This window comes from Cygnus atratus, chromosome 1 (genome assembly GCF_013377495.2).
Source record: "Cygnus atratus isolate AKBS03 ecotype Queensland, Australia chromosome 1, CAtr_DNAZoo_HiC_assembly, whole genome shotgun sequence".
NCBI lineage: Eukaryota > Metazoa > Chordata > Aves > Anseriformes > Anatidae > Cygnus > Cygnus atratus.
Window position 1 is genome coordinate 32,430,677 of NC_066362.1, and position 23,005 is coordinate 32,453,681.

At 39.0% G+C, this 23,005-nt stretch overlaps 1 protein-coding gene across 4 annotated transcripts in view; it reads left to right on the forward strand.

Moving 5' to 3' along the window:
• Positions 1-23,005, forward strand: part of TMEM117 (transmembrane protein 117) — a 211,883-nt gene that overhangs the window by 183,272 nt on the left and 5,606 nt on the right. For all 4 annotated transcript variants that reach the window (XM_050716931.1, XM_035544103.2, XM_035544104.2 and 1 more), the window contains exon 7: positions 17,257-17,386. In XM_050716931.1, coding sequence (XP_050572888.1) covers positions 17,257-17,386 — 130 coding nt within the window. The remainder of the gene's footprint in view (positions 1-17,256; positions 17,387-23,005) is intronic.

Here is a 23,005-nt window from a genome sequence, read left to right on the forward strand (position 1 = left end):
TAGAGCGCTCTCCACCCTTGTCACCTGCTGAGTTTCAAGAGATCAGCATAGGCGAGGCTCTTCCCAGCTTTCCAGAGCTGTGCTCCAGCACCTTAGCACTGTTTTCAGCCTTTGTGCTCAGGCTGTGGCTCCAACTTGACAGGGCTATATTGGTTTGAAGGCAAGATGCCTGGTTCATCCTGGTGACCCTCAGAGTTACAGCTGAGTTGTTAGGTAGCCTTTTCTACGTCATCATTTCTCAACCCCATTTTCATTATTATAGCAATAATGCAGTTCTTTACCTAGTCATAGGACTTGTAAGTATAAGCAACTTTGAACACTGAAATTATCTGAAAAAAATATATATATGTTTTCATTCCACATTTGCACAGTGTGTCCCATTACAAATAGACACAGTTTTGATCTTTGTTCCATAAGGAACACCTCAGTGAGTATTGCTAAAACAGCTACCTGCCAGGACAATATTATCTATAAAATGTAATTATTTACTCTATCAGTTACCAGTATTCTTAGTTTATAAGACACAAATTGCCATTGGAAATGCAGAACAGTAGTGAGAGTCTTAAAAGATAATAGTTACACAACAGACTCCCTTGAGGAATGGATAACCATGTATGTATATTCATGCTGAACCACACTGGCATACAGGCTACATTGGCCTCCAAATTCTTTGTCAAAAATGAATAAAATTATTAATGCATTTTAAAGGGAAATTACTATTTGTATAACATTAAACTCAGGATGAGAACATGAGTTCAGTTTTCCTTAGTAATCTATTTCAAAAGGTAAAAATAGAGATTCAGATATCAGATTGTGATTGGTAATTGAGTTTACATCACAGAAATCAATTTTGTGTTATTTTCAGGTGCCTAGAATTTTGTCATTATTGCCAATTAAGTAGTGAAGCTTTGAAAAACTGTTTTCTTTAGAAAAAAAAAGTGGCTTTGGTTAGTTTTATTAACTAAAAGAAGAAAAAAAAAACAGATTTCCAGATATCTAGTAAGAATTCATAAAAAAATACTTAGTTCTTTAGAATTAGGCATAAGACTGTATGTACTGTATATACTTAGCTAACAAGAAATAGAGCAGCTGGTTTCTTAAATGGTTGCTACAAAATATACCAGAGTGGCACAAGTGCTATTATCTTTGTATTTTGACTCTGCAGTTAAAGCAAAAACTTTGGCAGCCAACTACAGAAGAACTCAGAGGGGGGGTTGGGAAATGCAGATAAAATGAGTGGGGAAAACTCATTTACAGTTTAGGAAGGAACAGTTAATTCCTACCCATTTCATGGAATTTGTTATTTTGAGTTTCTTAGATGAGGCGTGATCATTCAAAGTTGAGAAGTAGTTTATACTTTGTTCAACCTTTATATCGATCAAGATTACAAAAAGATAGGAAAATGTTACAGTGAGCTTTCTGTCTTCAAGCCTCTCGGATCCCCCACACTTTGTTACCATAGGAGCTTCTAATCTTCCACAGCTCTTGTTTGAGCCATGATTAAAAAAAATCTGTTCTGGTCAGTGGTTTTTGTGGCCCACATCAGGGGATTCTGTCTTTTGTGGATATCTGTGGTTTGCAGTGGAAAGATTATCAGATGGAGCTCTCAGATCCTCTCAGCATCTGCAAGGACTGTTAGCAAGGTCTTTGCCAAAGCACATCAGCATATGTTATTTTAATACCTTAGCTTTTGAATTTTTGCTTGTAGAAGCCAGTAAAATTGCTTTTAGGCCAGGCCAGAACGTTTGGCCAACCTCTGCTGTCAGGCATGCTGCTGCAGACCAATAGCCCAGTAGTCTTCAATTCCTAAATAGCACATTGCTGTAATAATAACCTGCAATGTGGTTCTAAATTGCTTTCCTGCATTATACCTCTCCACCTCTGATTATAGATTCTTTGAAGTTGCAGTAATGCTTGTCATACTCAGGTTTGCTCATATTTCTCATATTTCTTTCCTACTTGCATGCTTTGTAGCCATGCTTGGTACGTGCAAACTGGATAAACCTCAGTAAAAGTATTCTGAGCCTGAGGAAACATTAAAAAAAATAGTCAGAGTTTTCTTTTAAAAACATGACAGCAAGAATATTGCTTTTTGGACTTTTAAACTTTTAAAGTGTTTTACATACCTAACAACATAGAAGTTCCTGGCCAACAGTCACCAAATGGTAGTTAGCAATGCTGTAGACAAATACCCTCACCTCCCAAACATATTTTGTAATGCATTTCTCATACCTAAGCTGCTACATTTAAGTGTGCATTTTTAATCTATTCATTATTTTGGCAAATGTAGATTGCCCAGGACCCTCCAATGTATAATTATATGTTTGAATGAGCACAGCAACTTCAGTAGCAGACATTTGTTCTGTAGACGTGCTAGGAGAATTATAATTGATGCCTTTTTTTATCACTGAATGAAAAAAAGATAGGAGTACTGCTATAAAATAAGTTGAAATAAATTATGTAAAATACATAATTCGCATAATGATTGTCCCTTTATAAATGTTCATATAAAGTAACCATATCATTTGGGATAATTCCTCCTTGAGGAATGCTGTGAAAGAACAGCTCATTCATTATCTTGACTTGGTGAATTGCTCTAAAACAGCTACTCTGATGAGAAAATTGATTTAGCATTTCCTTAAACAATTGGAAGTAATGCTTGAATTTTATATTTGCCTGTCCACAAAGCCTCAGTAACTACCTGTATTATATGGCTTTGATTAGTTAAACTGGCACTCCCCAAAAAACACGCGCATCCACCTCTCCTCTACAAATGTACACACGCGCAAAACCTAGCTTTAAAACCCCATCTGGTCTATTAATCATACCAAGAGGGTAATCACTCATCTGCTGTTCTGTAGCTCCCATGATTCGTTGTTGCCAGTAATTAAAAGTTTTGGAGTCACACTTGGAAGTTTGGAAGCCACGCATGTATATATATATATATGTAGCGTACTGCAGTTGGTTCTGCCCTAGCAACAGCATCTCTAAGAGCAGACAACATGTTTTCAAAACTTTTGTCAAGAAACTTCTCAAAATTAAAAATACCAAGTATTGAATTAAATCTACTGCTTGTAGATGTTAAGGAGAAAGTTATGGAAGAAAATATGGTAAGGGGAAAAGCACGTAAGTATGATTGTTAATGGCAAAAATTACAGAGATTTAAGGTCATGTGGTAGGTACAAGATAGAAGAAAATTTCCAAAACAACAGATAATGGAAGAGATCACCTTCCCCTCCAAAGAGGGGCTCATGGGACACTTACAACTGACCCCAGAGAAAATATACTGTGAAAGGAAATAGGCAAGTTTTCTTCCAAAATTAACATTGGCAGTGAGGTGGAAAAGAGATTTCTTGCAGATCAAAAGTAGACTGACTAGGAGGGTTACAGGAGGGCATCCTTCAGAAGGGCCTGTTAGTTTGGATAAGCTTCTGCCAAGTACTGTAAATATGTTTTCTTATCTACACTGAGTTTCCAAACCTTTTGGGGTTGTCCACCCTGTCTCACCTTTTTTTTTTTTTTTTAATTATAATTCAGCCTTTCCTCATGATCAGCAAACTTGCTATATTTAGATTGAAATCTCACTAAGAGAACACTTTAATTCATTCAAGGCACACAACCAACCAACCTCTGATTTTGTCTCCAAGGTTCAAAAAGACACCTTTAACAGTATTCTCTCTGCTCCCAAGGATTTTGATGGGAATAGTTTTGAAATTCAAACCAAACTGTTGTGTTTGTCAAGACTAGGGTGAGTTTGTGCAATTAGAACTTGGTTCGCTGTGTTTTTGACAAGTTCTCCCAGGAGATTTCTAAACATTGAAAACCTTTTAGGATGAAGTTCATGTTTTCTGCATGCAGTTGGCAGAGGTAGATATATTGCTCTGGTCTAAAAAGCTGAAATTGCATTTTTCCTCTCTCACACTCAGAAGTGAGCTTTTGCATCGGGGTCAGCGAGGAGACTATAGAGAAGAGATCTTCCCTAATTTTTATTCATATTTGAGGCTATAGTTTTGGGTTTATGATTTTGTTCATTCTTTAAGGCATCTAATTTATGTATGCATAGCATACAAAGTAGTAGAAGCATTTCCCTAAGGGATAAGAAAATGAATGGATTCTTTTTTGGAATGGGGAGGGTAGATTGAAAGGGGAGAGCTTAAGTAAATAATTTTTGCAAGTATTAAGTCACATACACTCTCTGTAATAAGAGGATATTTCATGTCCCTGAACTGCAGTGAATGACTAATGCAATCCTGTGGTCTGTATGGGAGATACAGTGTAATAATCCAAGCAGCACACTAGTTTTATGTAGCCTCTTATTATTATTGAAAATAATAGAGATAGTAGCCTGTACTTATGTAGGAAGACTATTGTTGTCTTTTTTTTTTTTTTTTTCTCAAAGGCTCTTTAGTCAATGATGTACAATAAAATGAAATAAGGGTATCTTATGACAAGGATCTTATGGTGGTTCTTAGCAAATGGACTTTCCTTTAATTTTTCTTCTGCGTACTGATGAAGAGTATGCTTTGTGTCTGATTCAGTAAATTGTTTTGAAATTAAAGAATGTCTCTGATAAAATAAGAAACTAACGTAATAGAGTAACAGAATTTATAAATAAACACATTGCATGTCACTTTGAGGTCTTGATCCAATGCTGAGTTCTATATTCATGAGAAGTTGTCTGAGATGGGATCACTACCAGCCTGAGAATGTCCTATTTTATCTTTCACATCCTCTCGTGTTAGACTGGGAACGCCTTGGTGTTGGACATCTCTTTCTCCTTACCTAGGGGGTTAATTAGTAAGACCCAGCTACTGCTTAGCATCTCAGTCTCTGAGAGGACACCGTAGGGTAGGAAACCCTCTAACACTGTAAACTGCTGAGCACTCTGAGCTGGCTCGCAGTTCATCAGACTCACACATGGATAGAGTCCAATCCAAATTTAGCTTAATTCTGCAATTAGCCTCCTGGCAAAACGTTCTGGGAAAACAGTATACATCCCTTTTGTGTTACATTGCCCTTCTATTTATGTGATTCTTCAAGTTGAATTTCACCAATGGGATACATTGACATTTCTTCAAAACACCAGGAAGAAGATAGATGGGCAGTCACCATTGCTCAGGTCTAAGAGCAATGGGGCCAGGACATGTCCACAGGGCAATACCTCTTTGCTTCACCCATTCCTCCCCAAGTAATACCATCAAAAATGTCTGTTATTGGCAGGGGAATCTGCATGGCTGCACTGCTCATGCAGGAGCAATGGGTGAGGAAAACAGAAGGATGCACGGGGGACAGTTTTAGTTCTATGGTTAGACATAGTTTCCTAGGCCTGCTGTTAAAGAATTTGGCATTCTGTATTTCACATCAGCACAGTTAAGAAAGCTCTTTCCCTTTATTTTCATGGATTTATACTTTCCATTACATTTTCCAGTCCATTTGTATCAGAAGGCTGGGCCATTCCATTTACATCCTGCTGAAATAGTGTCTTGTACTAAGATTTATTTTCAGGTGGCTAAAACAGATGTTCCCATTCAATGAGGGTCCATGTCAGCAGAGCAGCTCCATGAGTATTCTGCTGTTTGTCTTTCTAATTTGGTGAGGGAGACAAGACAAACTGTCTCATATGATAATTAAAGTTATTATGATGCATGGAAAAAAATAGGTAGATGACTACAAACTCAGAAAAGGTATTCAGAGGTCATTAGACCAGCTATCATTGACAGTTAGGGCTTCTGTTTTCTGAAAAGAAACTTCATTGTGAGAAAGGACGTCTGCTTTGCAGCGTGTACTGACAAGCCCGGAGTGACCCATCAGACTTCTGGAGTGGGACTCAACTGAAACACCCAAGGTGTGGTTTGTCTGGAAGATCAGGACTGCTAAATTCAGGTGACTATGAGAGCTAGCTCTCTGCTGGTTCCCATCATAGTGAATGGAAATCTAACTCACGCAGTCAGTAGAAGTTAGAGACAGATCTGGCTGCACATATAATGCAAATAAGAATGGACAAAATAAACATCCATAAAACATATATCCATTTTCACTTGTATTTTAGATTGTTGATGATAGTTTGAAGACGTTCCAGAAACACTGATATGTGAATCATGCTGATTTTATTTTTATATGCATGCCTGCTAAGGTTTTATGTGTTTCCTCTTTTGCTGCCCAGATGTGTTTACATAATGTCTATGCAAACATAATGTATGCATTTTGTACTGCCACCCGAGCTGATACCGAGCAAGTAATAACTTCTAGAACAGATGTGCTTAATGGCCACACCACAGCTTTGGAAGATAAAATGGAAGGGTGTGGGGGAGAAGTTCAGGAATGCAGTGTTGTCTTCAGCAGATGAAGGCAGCACATTAGCAAGTACAGTACGCTGCTGCTAATTGTATTAGCAGGCTATAACAGGACACAGAAAATTATTTTAGCTTTAAGTAAAAAAAAAAAAAAAGCGGGAAGAAGAACCTGAGAAAACCAAATTTATTCCATATTACTGTTGTTCCTGAAACAAAAACTTCAGTGCAGATAACCAGGTTTTGCAAAGTAAAGCCTTCTTTCAATACCTGTGCACTTTTCTTTTTCTTTCCCTACACATTAAATCTGCTATTTTTAATTATCAAAAGTTATGAGAAAAAAAAAATTTTGGAAGAGACATTGTTGTTTGTTTGTTTGTTTGTTTAAAGGAAAGGGAATTTGCACTGACTCTTTTGTAAAGCCCACTTTTAAATACATTTCTCCGTGCATTCTGTATTCATCTGGTCTTCCTACTTTGCCATGTTTTAGGCTCTATTAATTTTCTCAGTATCAGCCAAATGCAGCAAATAATGCTTTTTCTTTTCTTCAATGGAAAATAAACATTGCTGTTTCACTACCTTAATCACTGCTAGTTGAACACTGCACAAGCACGTGTTATTTACAGTTACAGATGCAACAAAGCAAGTTGGATGATGGTTTTCAAACTGAGACCATCGGTCTAAACATGCCACTTCAGACTTGATCCTAGATCGTGCTTAATACCATAAGGGCATGTTTATAGTGTTTGTAAGCAGCCCCAAATTTTATCAGAACACATGATGCTAAAACTCTTCAGAGCATGTATGATCTGAAGGAATTTTGTCCAGGACAAAACAGCTGCTCAGTTATCTATCCCTAATATTGAGGCAGCTGATTTACTTTCCGTCTACAGTGAGCAACATATAGTAATCCCCTTGCTCCAGTTTTCTATAACACCATTTTTATTATGTTGCAAAGCTCATAGTGAGGAAAATATCTGCTCAGATATGTTACTGCAAATCTATCTTCCTGGGTTTAGGCAACACTAAAACACACCATTAAGATTTGGATATCAGACAAGAAGGAAATTCATGTATGTGGGTATTTGGAAAGAAACAAGGATGATATACTTTTTAATGCATCTGGAATTAACTGGAGACAGTAGCCTTAATGCAAAATTACTTTAGAGCTCTAAACAGAGCTTGCTGTTCTCAAATAGGTACAAATGGCATTAGCAGTCTTTGCAAATCCTGAAATGCTCCAGATTTCATATCAGTGTTCAGCTGAGATGTGGGTATATATTCCACAATGCAAGGGTATGTGTATGAGTGCATATGTACTCATGCTGATGAAGATGTTTACACAGCAATATATTTAAAAATTATTTTTATTCTCCAAACCATAGTTATTCTTCTAGGGTACCAGAAAGATTAACAGCTTTGTCATAAGTGATTGCCCTTGACAGCAAGCTATAGACTCAGGAAATCTGTAAGTATAAGTATATACCTGTGAATGTTCATTTCTCCTATTTACCACAGAAATGGCTTTCATAAAGTGTTTCACTGAGGCAGTTAGAAACTATTATGGTTAACATGCTGGTGGTTTAGGGAAGTTTCATGTAGGGAACAAAACACAGGTGCTTTGCAGGAACTGATTTCTTTGTTTCTTACACGCACACAATCCTGTAACATTACTACTTTATTTAGCAGCTTATCCAACTCAAAAATTAACTGGAAAAGCTCACACTGGTGTTTCTCATCCAAATGAATTACCTGAAAGCTATTTAGCTTAACTAAGGTCAGACGTGAGTGAGACAATAATACAAGAGTAAAGTCTTTAAAAAAATGGAGAAACTGAGAGACAAAATAAAAGAACATTTACTTTTGAGGAACTTTTTTAATCAGCATTTTCAGCATTTGTGAATAGATAGTCAACAGGTGAGAGTGAATTAAAAAGGAGAACCTCACTGTCACTTAGATATATGAGACCTCAAATTTGCCTAATGGAAAAATTGCTGGACATCTTCCTAGGACATCCTGGGTGTGCACAGAGGTTGTGCGTAGTGATGTCTGCTGCAAGGATAAAATTGCTTCGCCTTGCTCTTCTTTGACTCATGAATAGCTAAAATTTGAAGGGAAGCTGTAAGAAAGAACAGTCTTTGCCTTCAGAAGGAAACAGTGATTACTCTTATCCCTGGTCAATACAGGGAGTGTATTAATATGTGAGACCTTCTGGTATCCATTCTTCCTTGTGCAATGACTTGTTATCAAGCACGATTTGTTCCTAATATAGTAGAAATAATTGATAGACATTAATACTCCACACTGCTAGCACTATTCGTCCTATCAAGGAGCTAGCAATGATCATTAAGGACTGGAGCAGTATTGTGCTAGATGATGTTCAAAGACAGCCAAACACAAGTGCCCTGGTGCTAGGGCACTTGATTGTCAAAAAAAAGTCAAGAGTTAGGTCTGCTTAGACAGGCAGGTGTAAGCAATACTGATGTCATTGGTGAGGATGACAGATAATCCAGGTTACTTAATGCATGACATCCTCACATTTTCTCTTAGCAAAGAAAAGTCATAGAGGAGAAAGCTCTGCATCTAATCAAGAACTGCACAGGGGAACATGTCTTTAAATAGCTAAAAGAATCATAGCCTGAATTTATAGGCAGATAGAAGGAACAGCTGCCATACAGAGTCTGTACCTAGGGTGGTGAAAGATCAGAAAGGATTTGAATATGAAAAGAAGTGCCCTATATTTTATTTGATCAAAGAAAAGAGTGACATGGTCAAAGCAACAGACTAGAATGGTCTTTGCAGCAGCATTTCTGTGTTGGTGGAGAACTGCACTCGTGAAGACCAGAGGGAAAGATGCTGATGTAACTGAACAGCAAATGATGAGAGCCTCGATAAGGATTTTAGCTGTGGGGTTTGATAGTAATTGTCATATCTGTGATATGTTATGCAGAAAAGATCTGCAGTATCAAGACATTACCAGGTTGTGAGGAATGAATAGAAGACAATACCCAAGTTAAAGTCACAGGAGAAAGAGAGAGGGAGTGCTGTCTCTCACAAAACAGGCATCTGCCAGTGCATATAGGCATGGATATGAGTCTTTCAGTAAAATGCACACGTTTCTTATTTTGGGCAGTGTATTGGGTTTATGTGGCAAGGTTTTGGTAGCGGGGGGCTGCAGGGATGTCTTCTGTGAGCAGAGCCCAGCAGCTGCCCCATGTCAGATCAGAGCCAGCTCCAAAGGGACCCACCGCTGAGTCAAAAAGTGATGTTTGCACCTCTGTGAGAGCAGTTTTAAGAAAGGGAAAAAAAAAAAAAAAGAAAAAAAAAACTGCTGCACAACAGCACCCGGGAGAGCAAGGAGTGAGCAACAGCCCTGCAGCCCCCCAGGTCAGTGCAGCAGGAGGGCAGGAGGTGCTCCAGGCACGCAGCACAAGTTCCCCTGCGGCCTGTGGAGAGGCCCCTGGTGGAGCAGGCTGTCCCCCTGCAGCCCATGGGTCCCACATGGAGCAGATCTCCACGCTGCAGCCCCCCCGTGGAGGAGCCCCCGGTGGAGCAGGTGGATGTGGCCTGGAGGAGGCTGCGGCCCATGGAGAGCCCCCGCAGGAGCAGGCCCCGGGCCGGAGCTGCAGCCCGTGGAGAGGAGCCCCCGCAGGAGCAGGGGGTCTGGGGGGAGCTGCCGCCCGTGGGGTACCCGTGCTGGAGCAGTTTGCTCCTGGGGGATGGACCCCGTGGTACAGAGCCATGTGGGAGCAGTTCTTGAAGAGCTGCTGCCTGTGGGCAGCCCCCGCAGGCTCAGTTTGGGAAGGACGGCATCCTGTGGGAGGGACCCCACGTGGAGCAGGAGCAGAGAGTGACTGTGAAGGAGCGGAGGAGATGAAGCATCAGGGACTGACCACAGCCCCCATTCCCTGTTCCTGTGCACTATTCGGGGGAGGAGGTGGAAGGAGGTGAATTGGGGGAAGGTGCTTTTAGCTTGCTTTTAGTTTATTACTTCTCTAGCTTGTTAGTAATAGGTGATAAATTACATTAATCTCCCTATGGTGAGTCTTTTTTGCCCATGAAAATAATTGTTGAGTGACCTCCCAGTCCTTACCTCAACCCTTGAGCCCTTTCCATCTTATTTTCTCCCCCTTTCCCTTTGAGAAGGGGAAGTGAGAGTGGTTGTGGTGGAGTTCAGCTGCCTAGCTGGGTACAACCACCACAAGCAGTCTGAAATTTTGAGATTGCTTTGAGCTTGCTGTGCAGAAACGAAACACCAATTCTGACATTTTAATAACAAAGGTCACTGTTTTGAGAACATGTGCATACATGGCTCTGTCTGGGCTCAAAATGCATTAATGTGTAAATTCAAAGTGCAGAGACCCAGAGCTTGTCTGGGATCTGTGCGGTGTGGAAATTGTTTCCTTTAAACAAGTGGAAATGGATAGTAGACTAAAGGACTCTAACGATCTTTTAATAGAAAAGGTTATTCATGGCCAAGCAAAAAAATAAATAAATAAAGAGAGACTCTGTTGCTGCTTTGATTGGCAAGGAGGGAGTTGTTGCTCTCTTATCATTTTCTCAAATAAATGAGAAATAAGCAAGGCTTGCAGTGGTGGTTCTAGAGAAAGGCCAGGAGCTTAGGGAAGCTAGGCAAAGACTGAGGAGGACAGGAGCATAAAGATGATGGAGAACAATAGCAAGGTTGCAGCTAAATCCATGCCTTACATTGCAGTATAGTGCAGAAATAGTCTTTGTATTGGTGCCTGGTCCTGGAAGCTGTCTTCAGTCTCCTGTCTCAGCTTGAAGCTCAGCAGCTCAGTAGTAGCTGGTGCATGGGCCGGTACTGACACAGCCATGGTGTTCCTGGTATATTGTGTAGACTGGCTGCCACGGGCTGTCTTTGCCTATTTCTACCCTGTTTTACAGTGTGGTCTGAACAGGAGAAAAGCAAAAACTGAATTAGTTTTGATATGCAGATCACCCAGGAAAGCATTCGCATTGTAGCAGCATAATGGAATGCACTGGTTGGAAGCAGAAATTAGAGAAATTCAGGGCAGGAGTAAAGTACTTCTCCAATACATTTTCTGCATATTTCAATCCCGAAGCAGTCATCCAAGCATTACAGTGGATTTTCCATATTTTGAATTCTTCAGGACTAAGTGATAAAAGCTGTGGCTCTGTCTGCAATTAGGGACTTTGTACCACAGTTCCTGGTGGGTTTTTATGATTGTTATTGCTAATAACATCCCAAACAGGTGAAGCATAAACAGGTAATCAGATCAAATAACACCTTCTGGCCTTGACAACTATGACTAGAGTAGCACTGGTAATACCAATATGAAGTAGAAGGTCTTCTGAAGAATAATTTGTCATCTTTCACTCTGGGAGATGTGTAGCCTCACTGAATCCATATACAGGTGAGCTGGGTTAAGGTATTGGTGGTATAGATGGGTATTTCTGGTTTAGTGAGGGTATGAAAACCATAATGTCTTTCAAACTTTCTTCCTAGTAAAATAAGGTATTTGCAAAGAGCAGAAGGCCAGAAACTGAGCTGTAGATTTGATTCCACAGTCATAACAGTGAGTTCTGGTCATGGCTGATGACTTCCCTTGTTATGTATATTTGAGTATACAAAATTAAAATTCTGTTTGTGTGTTAGCAACTCACAGTTGCAGAAATCTTGGCCACAGAGATCACTGCAAGTTGCAGTACTGCAATGAAGTTAGAGATAAACACAAAGGATTCGGGCCTTTGTCTCGGAATTCCGGCTGCTCATTTCTTATTTCAAACACTTGCAACAATATATAGGCATTGATTCTCGTTAGATTTCCTCTGCCTGTCTGCCGTGCTCTGAGAGCTGAAACAACACTATCTAAGAGATGCAAAGACACCTGAAAATATAAAGCCTTCTACCTGATAAGTTAAAAGGATTTTTATAAATTAAATAAAAAATGCTATTGTCAGTTTCTGGAACAAACACACGTATGTACATTCATATATGCATTTGCTGAGTTCTTTCCCTCTATTTTTCATTTATTTATTCAGTTGGGTTTAAAGTGCAAGTTTGTTCCTAGTATTAAATACAGCACATATCATCAATACTTAAAGCAGAAATATTCAGTGGGCATTTTTCCTCTTTCATGGTTGTGTCTGAACAGTGTTTATATTATTTTTAGTACAAATATGTACTGTGTACAGAACATCCTATGAGCTACACAGAGGCAGGAGGAGAGCTGAAAGCATGGCACATTTGGTTGCCATTAATCATTACCAGCTTTTAATCCCAGCTCTGCCTTCTCTGTGGCAGTTTCCCCTGGGTGGAAAGGAGCTGGTGGCTGAGGGATGTGGGGTCGTGTGTATATGAAGCGTGGGATGCTAGGGCCAGATGGAGCTTCCCCAGGCAATGCTGTTTCTTTTTCCCAGATGATGGTAGAGAAGGGCCAGATCATATCAGCAAGTGTGGCTTTGATGCTCATTTACCATTACTAAAATAACTTTACTTGAAGAGATACCAAATCAGTGCCTCCAGCTGCACTGTAGGGTCTTAAACCAGTACCTCACTACCTGGTGTTGTGGCAGAGTGTATGCGTTTGTTTGGCAAAGGGAAGAAAATCAAAATATCGTGATCGCCTTTTTTTTTTTTTTTACTGTGCTTTTGGGTTTAATGAGGTAGCTGATAAAAATCAGAGGTGCTCTCTTTGCCCCCACTGAAACACTAGGATGAACCCCTCAGTGATCTAAAATTTATCCCCTGGCTGCCCTTTCTTCATGACTGCAGAGTGAAATGAGGTAATAACCTCATTTGATTTGTACATCCCACACAACTTGCCAGTGAGGTTGGAGACCTCTGTGCAGCTGATTTAAGTCTCCTGGTGCTGGGTTGGTTTCTTCTCCACAGACTGCATAGAGGTATTCTGCAGACCCCCAGGTTAGAAAATGCAGAAGTAGGTGAACATGAGTAATTTGATGCTGATGAATTTAAAGAAGAAACATGTAGGTCATGCAGTATGAGAGGCAAATATGTGTTAACAGTATGACAGCATGAATTTATTTTTCAGATGGTGCAAGTGCAGATGTGGTCTAAATATGGTATTTGGGGCACAATTTCTAATAAGATCCTAGAAATGGCAGGGTACAGGCACCTCATTAGTGAGGACTAAAGCTGATCAAGTGACTCCACATAGTTATGAGCTGAGAACTGAAAGAATATGGCACATGTCATTCGTGTCCCAGAGGTGAGCACAGACTGATATCAGAGACCATGGATACAAAATACCATGTGTATTTTCTTAAAACAAAATCATTTTTGTAAAATAAAAATACCAGCTCTGGATGATGCAAAGCTGAGCTATGTTTCAAAGAGGGAAGCACACAGATTTATGGGTTTGCACGTTCAAGCTATTAGTGTACATATGAACAAATGATGTGGATTAGTTCCTACCAAGCACCTTGAAATTCTTAGAAAAATGTTTTTCCAGGTATTACAGAAGTTAAGTTTTCTTTTGTTTGTTAGTGAAGAAAAACAATTTTAATAGAGTCAAAAGATGTTGGACAACATTTTTTTAGACTCTAAATAGCAGCCACTCTGCTAGGTTTGGATTTGACAACCTGATATTGGCATTAGCTTGAAAAGTAAATAGCCATCTGCTTTTCTCCTTGACAATAATAACAAAGCTATATGTTTGCAGGTGAAGTATATGCATTCACACTTATCAATGCTATGGGCCAAATGAAGCTCCGAAGGCTATTTGATTAAATAAATTGAAGCTTCATTTTCCTAAGTGCTGTGGCTATAGTGACTTTCGTGGAAGTCAGTAGGCTTAACTCATTCTTTTATTCTCCTGTTTTATTTTTATTTTGGCATTTGTTTGTTTTAATATTGTTTTCAAATACATCTTTCATTTTATTTTAGTTATTTTTATTTTTAAATTTTATTTCTCTATTTCCACTGGGTCTACTCTTAGCAGATATTATGATCAGACTGTTAGAGGTGTTACACTCAAAACATTATTTATGGCCAAAGAAGAAACACACCCTATAGATAAAGCCAAGATTTTTTAAGTAGTATCATTTAAATTTTAACAATATAATCCAAGAATAGTTATTAGTTGACTTGTAATTCTTACAGAAAATATTTCTACGCAGAAAATGTTTCAGCAGTAGTAATAATGTTAAAATAGTTGTACACACACACTTCTTAGCTCCTGCCACTTCTCCTGGTGCTTTGTTCACGCTCTGCTGCTCCATCGAGCCCTGAGATCTGTGGTTTCAGTCTGGTGGGGGCCGAGGGGTCATCATGGCATGTCCTTGGCATCTGGAGTCCTTCACTGGGAGGGATATGATGTTCATGCTGATGTTTTCTTTATAAGTAATCTTTATGCTTGTTAACACACTTTTAGACCTTGCTTTTTCGTCATTGATCTGAAGCTCCACATTACGGCCAAATTTACTATACACAGTTGCCTTTCACATACGTTAGATGCTATTTCTTTGTTCTCCTTGTTACCCCTAAAAGCAGTTTTGCCCAGCTCCAGGTCTGCATTTCTTCAGCAGACCAAGAGTGAGCTGTTTATGGCCGTGGCATCTCCAGTACCAGCCTGTGCACATCTTTATCACCCCACACCTGTATTTCTTTGCACTTCAGCCTGTCTCCACTTCTCAACACTTCTGCTGTCCTACCAACCCATATTCCTCTATACAACATAATAATAAAATATTAACATTATAAAACCACAGCAATACCATACAAAGGACAAAAAAATAAAACGAATTTGCCATAGCTACCTCATCAGTTAGAAAAATTGCTGTTATAGCTGACCTGGGTAAAGCAGAGCTGTGGGCAGGTCAAGAACAGTTCAGGCAGGGCAAGCCTCGGTCCTGAGGCCTTGCAAGCTCACTACAATGCCTGTGGGCTGTCACTACCAATGGAAATAACATATAGAACTACAGGGTAACAGATGTCACAATACAGTTCAGGCAGGCTTCATACAGTATGTAGTATGTGTATAGAAAATGTGAAATAATGTACCATGTGAAAGGAAGCTGTACCTGGGAGTATCAGATATGGAGTTTTCTAATGGGCTCTCACCTGCCTTTTATAACGCAAGCATTAACACGCTGCTGGGGTTGGCTGTCTGTTTTGCTTTGTTTTATGAAATATTTTTCAGTCTCAGTAATTATTTGCTGAGACAAATAATACACTAAATTCTGCATTTAGTAGGGTTGGCGTTCTAGTTACTCATTATTAATTTGATCAGAAAAATGCTGAACTTTTTTTATAAAATGTGGATGCAAAAACACAGTCCAATACAAAATTCTGTCTGATGGAATTTTGTCTGTAAATCAGCAAAAAGCAGTTAAAATAATAGGAGCACTGGGACAAGGCAAGAGCGGGATGCTAGATTTATGATCCTATCTTTACTTATTTCTAGTGTGAGTCGGCAGAGACCACAACTCCCTTTGTTTTTTTTCTTTAGGAATATGTAATGTTTTTCTTCCTATTTATTCCCATTTCTTCCTGGGTGAGAGTCTGTCTGAGTTATCTTGAGACAGGAGTCCAGAGATGTATATTAGCTACAGTGAACTGAGAGTGCACAGTCATAAAATATTTATCTTTGGGCACTTTTTGAATGTCTACCAAACCTAAGGGGATGTTTGCAGATGCAGTGTAAGGGATTGTGCAGCTGGGCAGTTATTACCATACCTCATGACCAGGAGAGCATGTGTTGTGTTGGTGATAAGGGAAAAGGAGAGCAACCTTATTTCTCTTATCTTTTGCATCTCTAAATTGGCACTTTCTGTATCTCTGTGGACACTGAGAACCAGGTGCAGAGGGTCAGGGCTTCTCCTTGCTTATATTCCCGTTAATCCATTTAACTCAGTATCAGAATGTGTTAGCACAAATCAGTTGCTGTTAGTGTTTGTGCCGAGCTAAATTCCCTGCTGGTAAAACTCAGTCTTCCATTTCCCTTCCAGTGTAGAAAGTGCTGGAGCTGCTTAGCAATTCTTGCATGTTAAGTCATACGCAAAGGAAGCCTAAGTTATTTGCAGAGCTCCTCACATTTCAGATTCCTTTTTCTTATTTTCAGTAAATTCAAGTGCCTGGTTCGTGGGATACAAATCCAGGTATATGCATGGGGACAGGGCCAGTATGTTTTTAACTGTCTGTAGCACACTAGGTAACCACTCCGGCAGTGATTACACCAATTCCAGCAATGTTGCTGGACTTCAAGTTCTGGTTGTAATGAGTTGTGCCATGACCAGTGGTGGGTGCAGATAACTAAATGAAAAATTCCTCTAAATGCAGCTCCTTCTCAGCTGAGTTACCCCATTCTACCAAAATATGCATGACAATAGGTAAGAGCTTCCATATTTCCAGCATTACTTTGTCAGCTGAAATACAGCAGTGGAGAAAACTGTGCTCAGATTGATTCAGGCAGATTACGTTGAAGGGTCTTAACTTGCAGGGAACGTTTATTTAGATGTATTACGAGCAAATGCTGAAAATACCCTCTAAGTTGAACAAGGTGAATACAAATTTGTGAAAGACTTGAAGTGTCAGGCCTTCTTTGCCAATTTCTTACCTGTAAATTTTTTGCCAAATTAGCCACAGAAGTTGTAACTTGTATTGCAAGGTTGCTGTAATTAGTTACATCATGAACCAATATTTATTTTTACACAGTGTAACACATAGGTATTTATATACAATTTTGTAATATCAGCTGGTAGAGTGGGTTCATTGTTGTCATTCTGAAGTGAACTTTTAAACGCATAATTATATGGAGCTGAAGTAAAAATCATACAGTGATAACTAATATAAACAAGATATTCTGTTTCAAATGGTTCAGTAAAACTTAAAGTGGGAAAATCCAATCATGGGAGGCTTAAAAATAGAACTTTGCCCTTTTGATAATTTGAGCATTTTAAAGGGCAAAATATACTGTGAAAGCTTATATTTAGGCTATTACTCTTCTTTTTTTAACAGGACTGGGAGTTTCCACATTTTATGGGTGATGTTGAAGTGAATCTGCCAGGCTTGCCATCTGCACACATGCAATTCAAAGTACCATATTTCCAAAAGATCTTCAAAGAGGAGTATCATATACATATAACAGGTATGTAACCTTACAGATTGTGATACAGGCACACATTGAACCGTGTCTGTGTAGGAAATGTGTGCTAACATGTTCTTAATCACATATTTTCTTTGTTCTCCCCCATGATTTCTGTTTTTCTATCTGTTTTTATCTGTCTTTATCATCCATACATAAACCTCTCACAGAAATAGGAAATCTCTATGTTATGAATCAGAGACCTGCTGTTTGTCATGGATTTCAGCAGCTTCTTGTGACACTAAGTAATATCCAGTGTAGCTTCAGAGATCTTTTATCTAAAATTACTCTCCAGGGGAATTAGCAGCTTATTTCATTTTAAAATCTCTTATGCTTTCAGATGCCTTTGCTGTGATTTATGCTAATATCTTTTCATAACTTCGGTCATTCTCATCTGGCAAAGGCCACTCATAACCATACTTCCATCAGTCATCTAACCAGAAACAGACAGTTAAATAACTTCAAATAAAATAGAATTGTGGTTATTTGAATGGATGGCACGTATAGATGAAAGTACCCAATCCTTCTATACTATGAGACAGTATTTGAATAACAGCAGAGAATGAAAAAGAGGGGAAGGTTAAATAGGGATAAATATTTTTATTTTACCTTCAAGCTATGTCGAAGAATCCATTGGCAAGAGAGATGAATAGTACTGGATAGCAACAAAATGCAAATGCAAATTGGCAGGGGTCTTTAACTGCTAATATAAACAATCAGAGCACACAACAGTGTATAGGAAGATACATGAGAGCATCCAATGACACAGCCATACAAAATTCCTGTAGAGCAGGGACAAAAGGAGCATTCAGAGATCATACAAAGATACAACCAAGAGCTAGCAGGTGAGCCCGAAGCTTAACAGGCATCAAAAGCCAAAGAAAGAAGACATGCAAAGGAAGAAAGAATGAGGAATCAGGACTCAGGCTGAATGAAGCCTCAGAGAAGTCATTTTCAGCAGAGAAGATGGAAATCTGAGCGATCAGATTGGAAAACAGAAGAGAAAATGAACACAAAAGTTACCTGTTTGCTATTGAGTGACAGGGGGCAGATGGGCCAGTAGGAAGTACAGATGGAGAGATGGAAAATTTTTCCAAGTTGGATGTAGGTGCCCTGTTGGAGTCCTGATAAGAAAGACAACCAGCAACAAGAAAGAAGGGTTGGGGATACATCTGAGTGAGACAGTTTGAGCTCAGGAACCAGGATGAAGTGAAACAGGTAAATGATGTCATTGACAGAAGGTGTAGGGTGAGAGAAGATGGGATGTGTACACGATGAACACATTTTTCTCTCTGAAGTGAGAAAAGTTTTGGGTAAAAAGGGAGAGAAAAAAAAAAGTATAAGCGTCAAATATCTGACATGAACTCTGGGCATGAAATTAAAGGATAGTGGAAAAGATTTTTTTTCTTCTTCTCAAGACTAGAGCATGAATTTGGAGGGGCTCAGTCCCACAAGGTTCCCAAATGCCATTCAGTTATTCCATTGTATAAGAAGCAGTAGTGGAATGGGTGCACGCAGTAGCACGAACAAGGACTGAAGCATGATGGGGTGGGCTGTGCCATCAGATATAGGAAATCAGGATATAATTAAAGAAAAAAAAAAAACAATGGATGGTAGAAGAGCGACTGAAGAGCAAAGAACAATTTTGCATTGCAGAAAAGCCAGGGATTTTGATGATAATCAGAGAAGAACTAGGAATAAGCAACAGCAGAGAACATAATTTAGGTATCTGAAATACAACTGCTAGCAGTGCTGCTGTTTGAAAACAGATCAGCTGAGAGAAACCAATATTTATGCATTGTAGAGTCTTGTGCAGAGAGGACTGGAGGTCTTCCTGATTTTCTGGCAAGAAGGCATTCTTTTAATGAGGATGAGCTAATGAATAGGGGCTGAGGAATATTTTTCCCTGCTCAGCATTAACAAGATCCATTTATTAGATTCACTAGACAAATCAATCCATTTGACTGCACATCACGTACTCTGACTACTGAGTGCCTGTTTTATCTCAGTGCTACACCACCCTTTAGGAGATCTAATAAACAGCCATAACACATGGCACAAGAACCTCCCTTTGGGTAAGTTTTGCTTGAACCATCTGTTCTTGCCGTCAGTTCTTGTCTTAGGTTAGGGTATCATCTTGGATCACTTTCAAACTCTAGTTATTGTGTGGATGTGTAGATTCTTGTAATTTTCTACTCAAATCAAGGAGCTAATAAAAGAAAGAAGGAACTGGTTATATACATATATATATATATACATACATATATATATAAATCAATATTCATGTAATCCAATCTAAAATGAGGGTAGAGAGTGATGCACACAAATGGAACTGCAGCAGATGATGTGGGGGGTAAGATATTGATAAAGGCAGGAAGGTAAAGCCCCATTAAAACCTTCTGTATTTAAGCCATGTTTAGTACACGACATCCAGAATATTAAACAACCATATGACTATATGACTTTTTTTTTTTTTGGTAATAAGCAGGAAAAAAAGACAAAGGCCTAAGTATCGTTTATTTCTGTTGGGATAAGGTGTCAACCATGCTGTGAAACTATGATCTATGCCCCGATGTCCAGAAACTGAAAACCCTTTTCTCCCAAATAGTGAGGAGAAAGGAAGCATGGCTGAAATACCATTTACTATATTGTTCCTTGCAAATTTTATTCTTCATAAATTTTATTCTTTCACAGTCTGTCGTGGTCACTATTGATTGATATAAATAAGAGCAGCCCCAGGACTTCCCTAAGCAGCCCTATTCAGCGCTGGGTTGCTCTAATGAGCAATAGTCCCACAAAGAAGCTTCTCTGACTGTAGGCACATGCAGAGGAGTAAAGGACTTTAAATCACCTTTCTGTTGGTGTGTGCTTAATGGCTTCGTAAATGTTCCGTACAGATGAAGGATTTCACAGTTACTTGATCTGTGTTGCCATCTCTCCTGATTTCATCATGTCTTAAGACAGTCACTTTTTTTTTTTTTTTTTGGTCTTAAAGTCTTATAGCCTGGATTCAGATACTATGTGAGAATGTCTACTTTCATACTTTTTGAAAAGTATCTCATGATTGCAGAGAAAAAAAAATGCTACTTCTGCATAGCTCCATGTCTAAAAAAGCAGATAAGTTAAGCAGTACGAAATGTATTATTTTTAACCCATCTTGCTACTTTGAACTAAAAAACATGCTTTCTTAGGCATGACTTACGATTTCTGAATGTTGTAAGTTAGCAACAATCTTGAATTAACATCTGCAGCCAGTAGCTTATATGCTTCAGTGTAATTTTGAATTTACTATCAAAAGCCCATCTTATTTTTGCTGGTAACTGAGTACGTCAGTTTGCTTAAATTTCTTTGCATCTAGGAACTCCTAGCAAGCATCTACTCAGTATTAAATATTTTTATCATGTTTTGATAGCTGCTTTTATCTATAAACATCAAAAATATCTTGAATTCCTGCATCTGCCTAACTTATCTGGATTTCCCTTGACAGATGGTTCACTACAATGAGTATGTATGTGTTTTCCTTCTCGGGCTGCTGTTTACGAAAATATGTAGTCTACTTTAGTTTCTATAATACCCAGGGAAATTTGTAATACTTAAAAGTAAATTTTGTTACTTCAGATTCTTTCATTTTTAAAAGGCACTCGGAGGCCTGGCTGGTACCATCTAATAGCAGCACTGGAGATCCAGGAGCACCTGCTGTCGAGTTTCCGATAAGTTCCAAATGGGAAATGTTAAGGTTTAGGTTTCAAAACAGATTGCAGATTTTTCTAGCCATTTATAGATGTGTTTCTGAGTTCTGGTCTATCCAGAGTGCCCTTCTGTCCAATGGAGAAATTGTCACCTATGTGTCTGGCAAGTGCCTGGTGTGACTGGCTTGTGCACTTAAACCAAGAGAGTGCCAAGCATCACCTACACAACCATCCAGGCCAAGCATCACCTACACAGAGATGCCTGAGGGAGCCTGTGGACAAAAATAGAAAGGTTAGAGGTAAAAACAAAGCTGTCTATGCACACAGGCATGAAAAGATCTGAGGATTTGCTGCTTAGTTCAGCTGTGAGTGGTCTGCATGGATGTATCTAGCTAATAACACTAACGTGACAGAAGAGATGAAGAATTTTTCAAAGAAACTTGAATGTTTTACAGAGGTGTCTGAATGTTTTAGATACAAATTGCAATTGAGATGAGAGTCTAAAGACAACATGTCCTACACTAGCCTCTGGCTGTGGTTGCACAGCATGAGGCCACTTGAGTCTAGCCTTAATAAGTGGGATTTTCACATATTCTCTTGACCTCCAGAGAGTTGCTGAGGACTGGTTTCTGCATGAGGTCTCTGGTTTTTTTTTAGGACATGACTACTCTGTTACAGAGAGGACATGCGAATATAAAAATACTTCAGAATCAGAAACTGTTTGGGAATATTTAGACCTGCAGGATCTGCTTCAGTTGCCCAGTAAATCAGTTGCATGCGGGGTTGTGGACTGGTTGCTTTACCCTTTGCAGACTTTATCAGCCTCTTTAAAAATGAGCACTGCCCAAACATCTTCAGCTGGCAGAAATAGGTGACTCTGCAAATGTCATGTGTAACACGTAAAGACTTCAACACTGTGAATGGCAGTTATGAACCAGGTGTATTTTAGGTAGTGTATGGCTGAATGACATAGCCTGTATCACCACCTGATTTTCTTCATTGTAACACCATTGAGGAGCCTGGGTATAATTCTTCTCAGTTTGCTGAAATGCTTGACTGGCCTTCCAGTCTTGGGAGCTGCATCCTTCCATCTCAGATTGTCTATGGAAAATCCACATGCTTCAAGAAAAGCTAAACGGTGCCAGGTGTATGCAAATATTCTTGGCCTCCCTAGAGCAATAGGGGTACTGATCCTACAGAAATTGGTCAGGAGACAAATAGAATGGCTTCATAGCGTGGGACTACATTTTTGCTTCCCATTTTTCGTCTGTAATGAAATTTGAAGCACCGTAAATTAAATTATATTGTGGGGTTTTTTTGCCCTTTTGTTTTGTTGTTTGTTTTTTTTAGAAAATGAATACCTATACCTTTATAATATATTTGTCCTGACTCCTTGCAAAACTCTAGGCTTGCGCTCATATATGCACAAGATGAGACGTCGAGTGACTCCTAACTTACAAAGTTCATTTCCTGTATGAATATAATATATGACTTTGTCTGTTATTTAAAAAACAGAACACAAAATATTTTATATACATACCTTATATATGTATACGTATTATATGTAATATATACATATATATATATGTATTATATATGTTCATTAGTATAATAAGTCTCCAGCATGAATTATCAGGGGGAATTATCATCAGATAGATGTTTGTAAGTGGAGACTGTCAGACCTCTTGGGTCAGATCGCTTCAATACATATATCACCAATCCAGAAGGATTGCTGGGTAAACGGGGTTTATTTGGCTATCATGCTGCTAATACAACTGAGTAAAGTATGTGCCTTGGAAGAGGGATAAACAGCAGAGGACACTGTATTCTAGAAAGAGGTAAATACTTTCTGTAAGTAACCAAGACAGTGCTAACTCCCAGTCATTTTGTGTTGCGAGAGATTAATACAGCCCTTGGCTACAGGGAATACTGA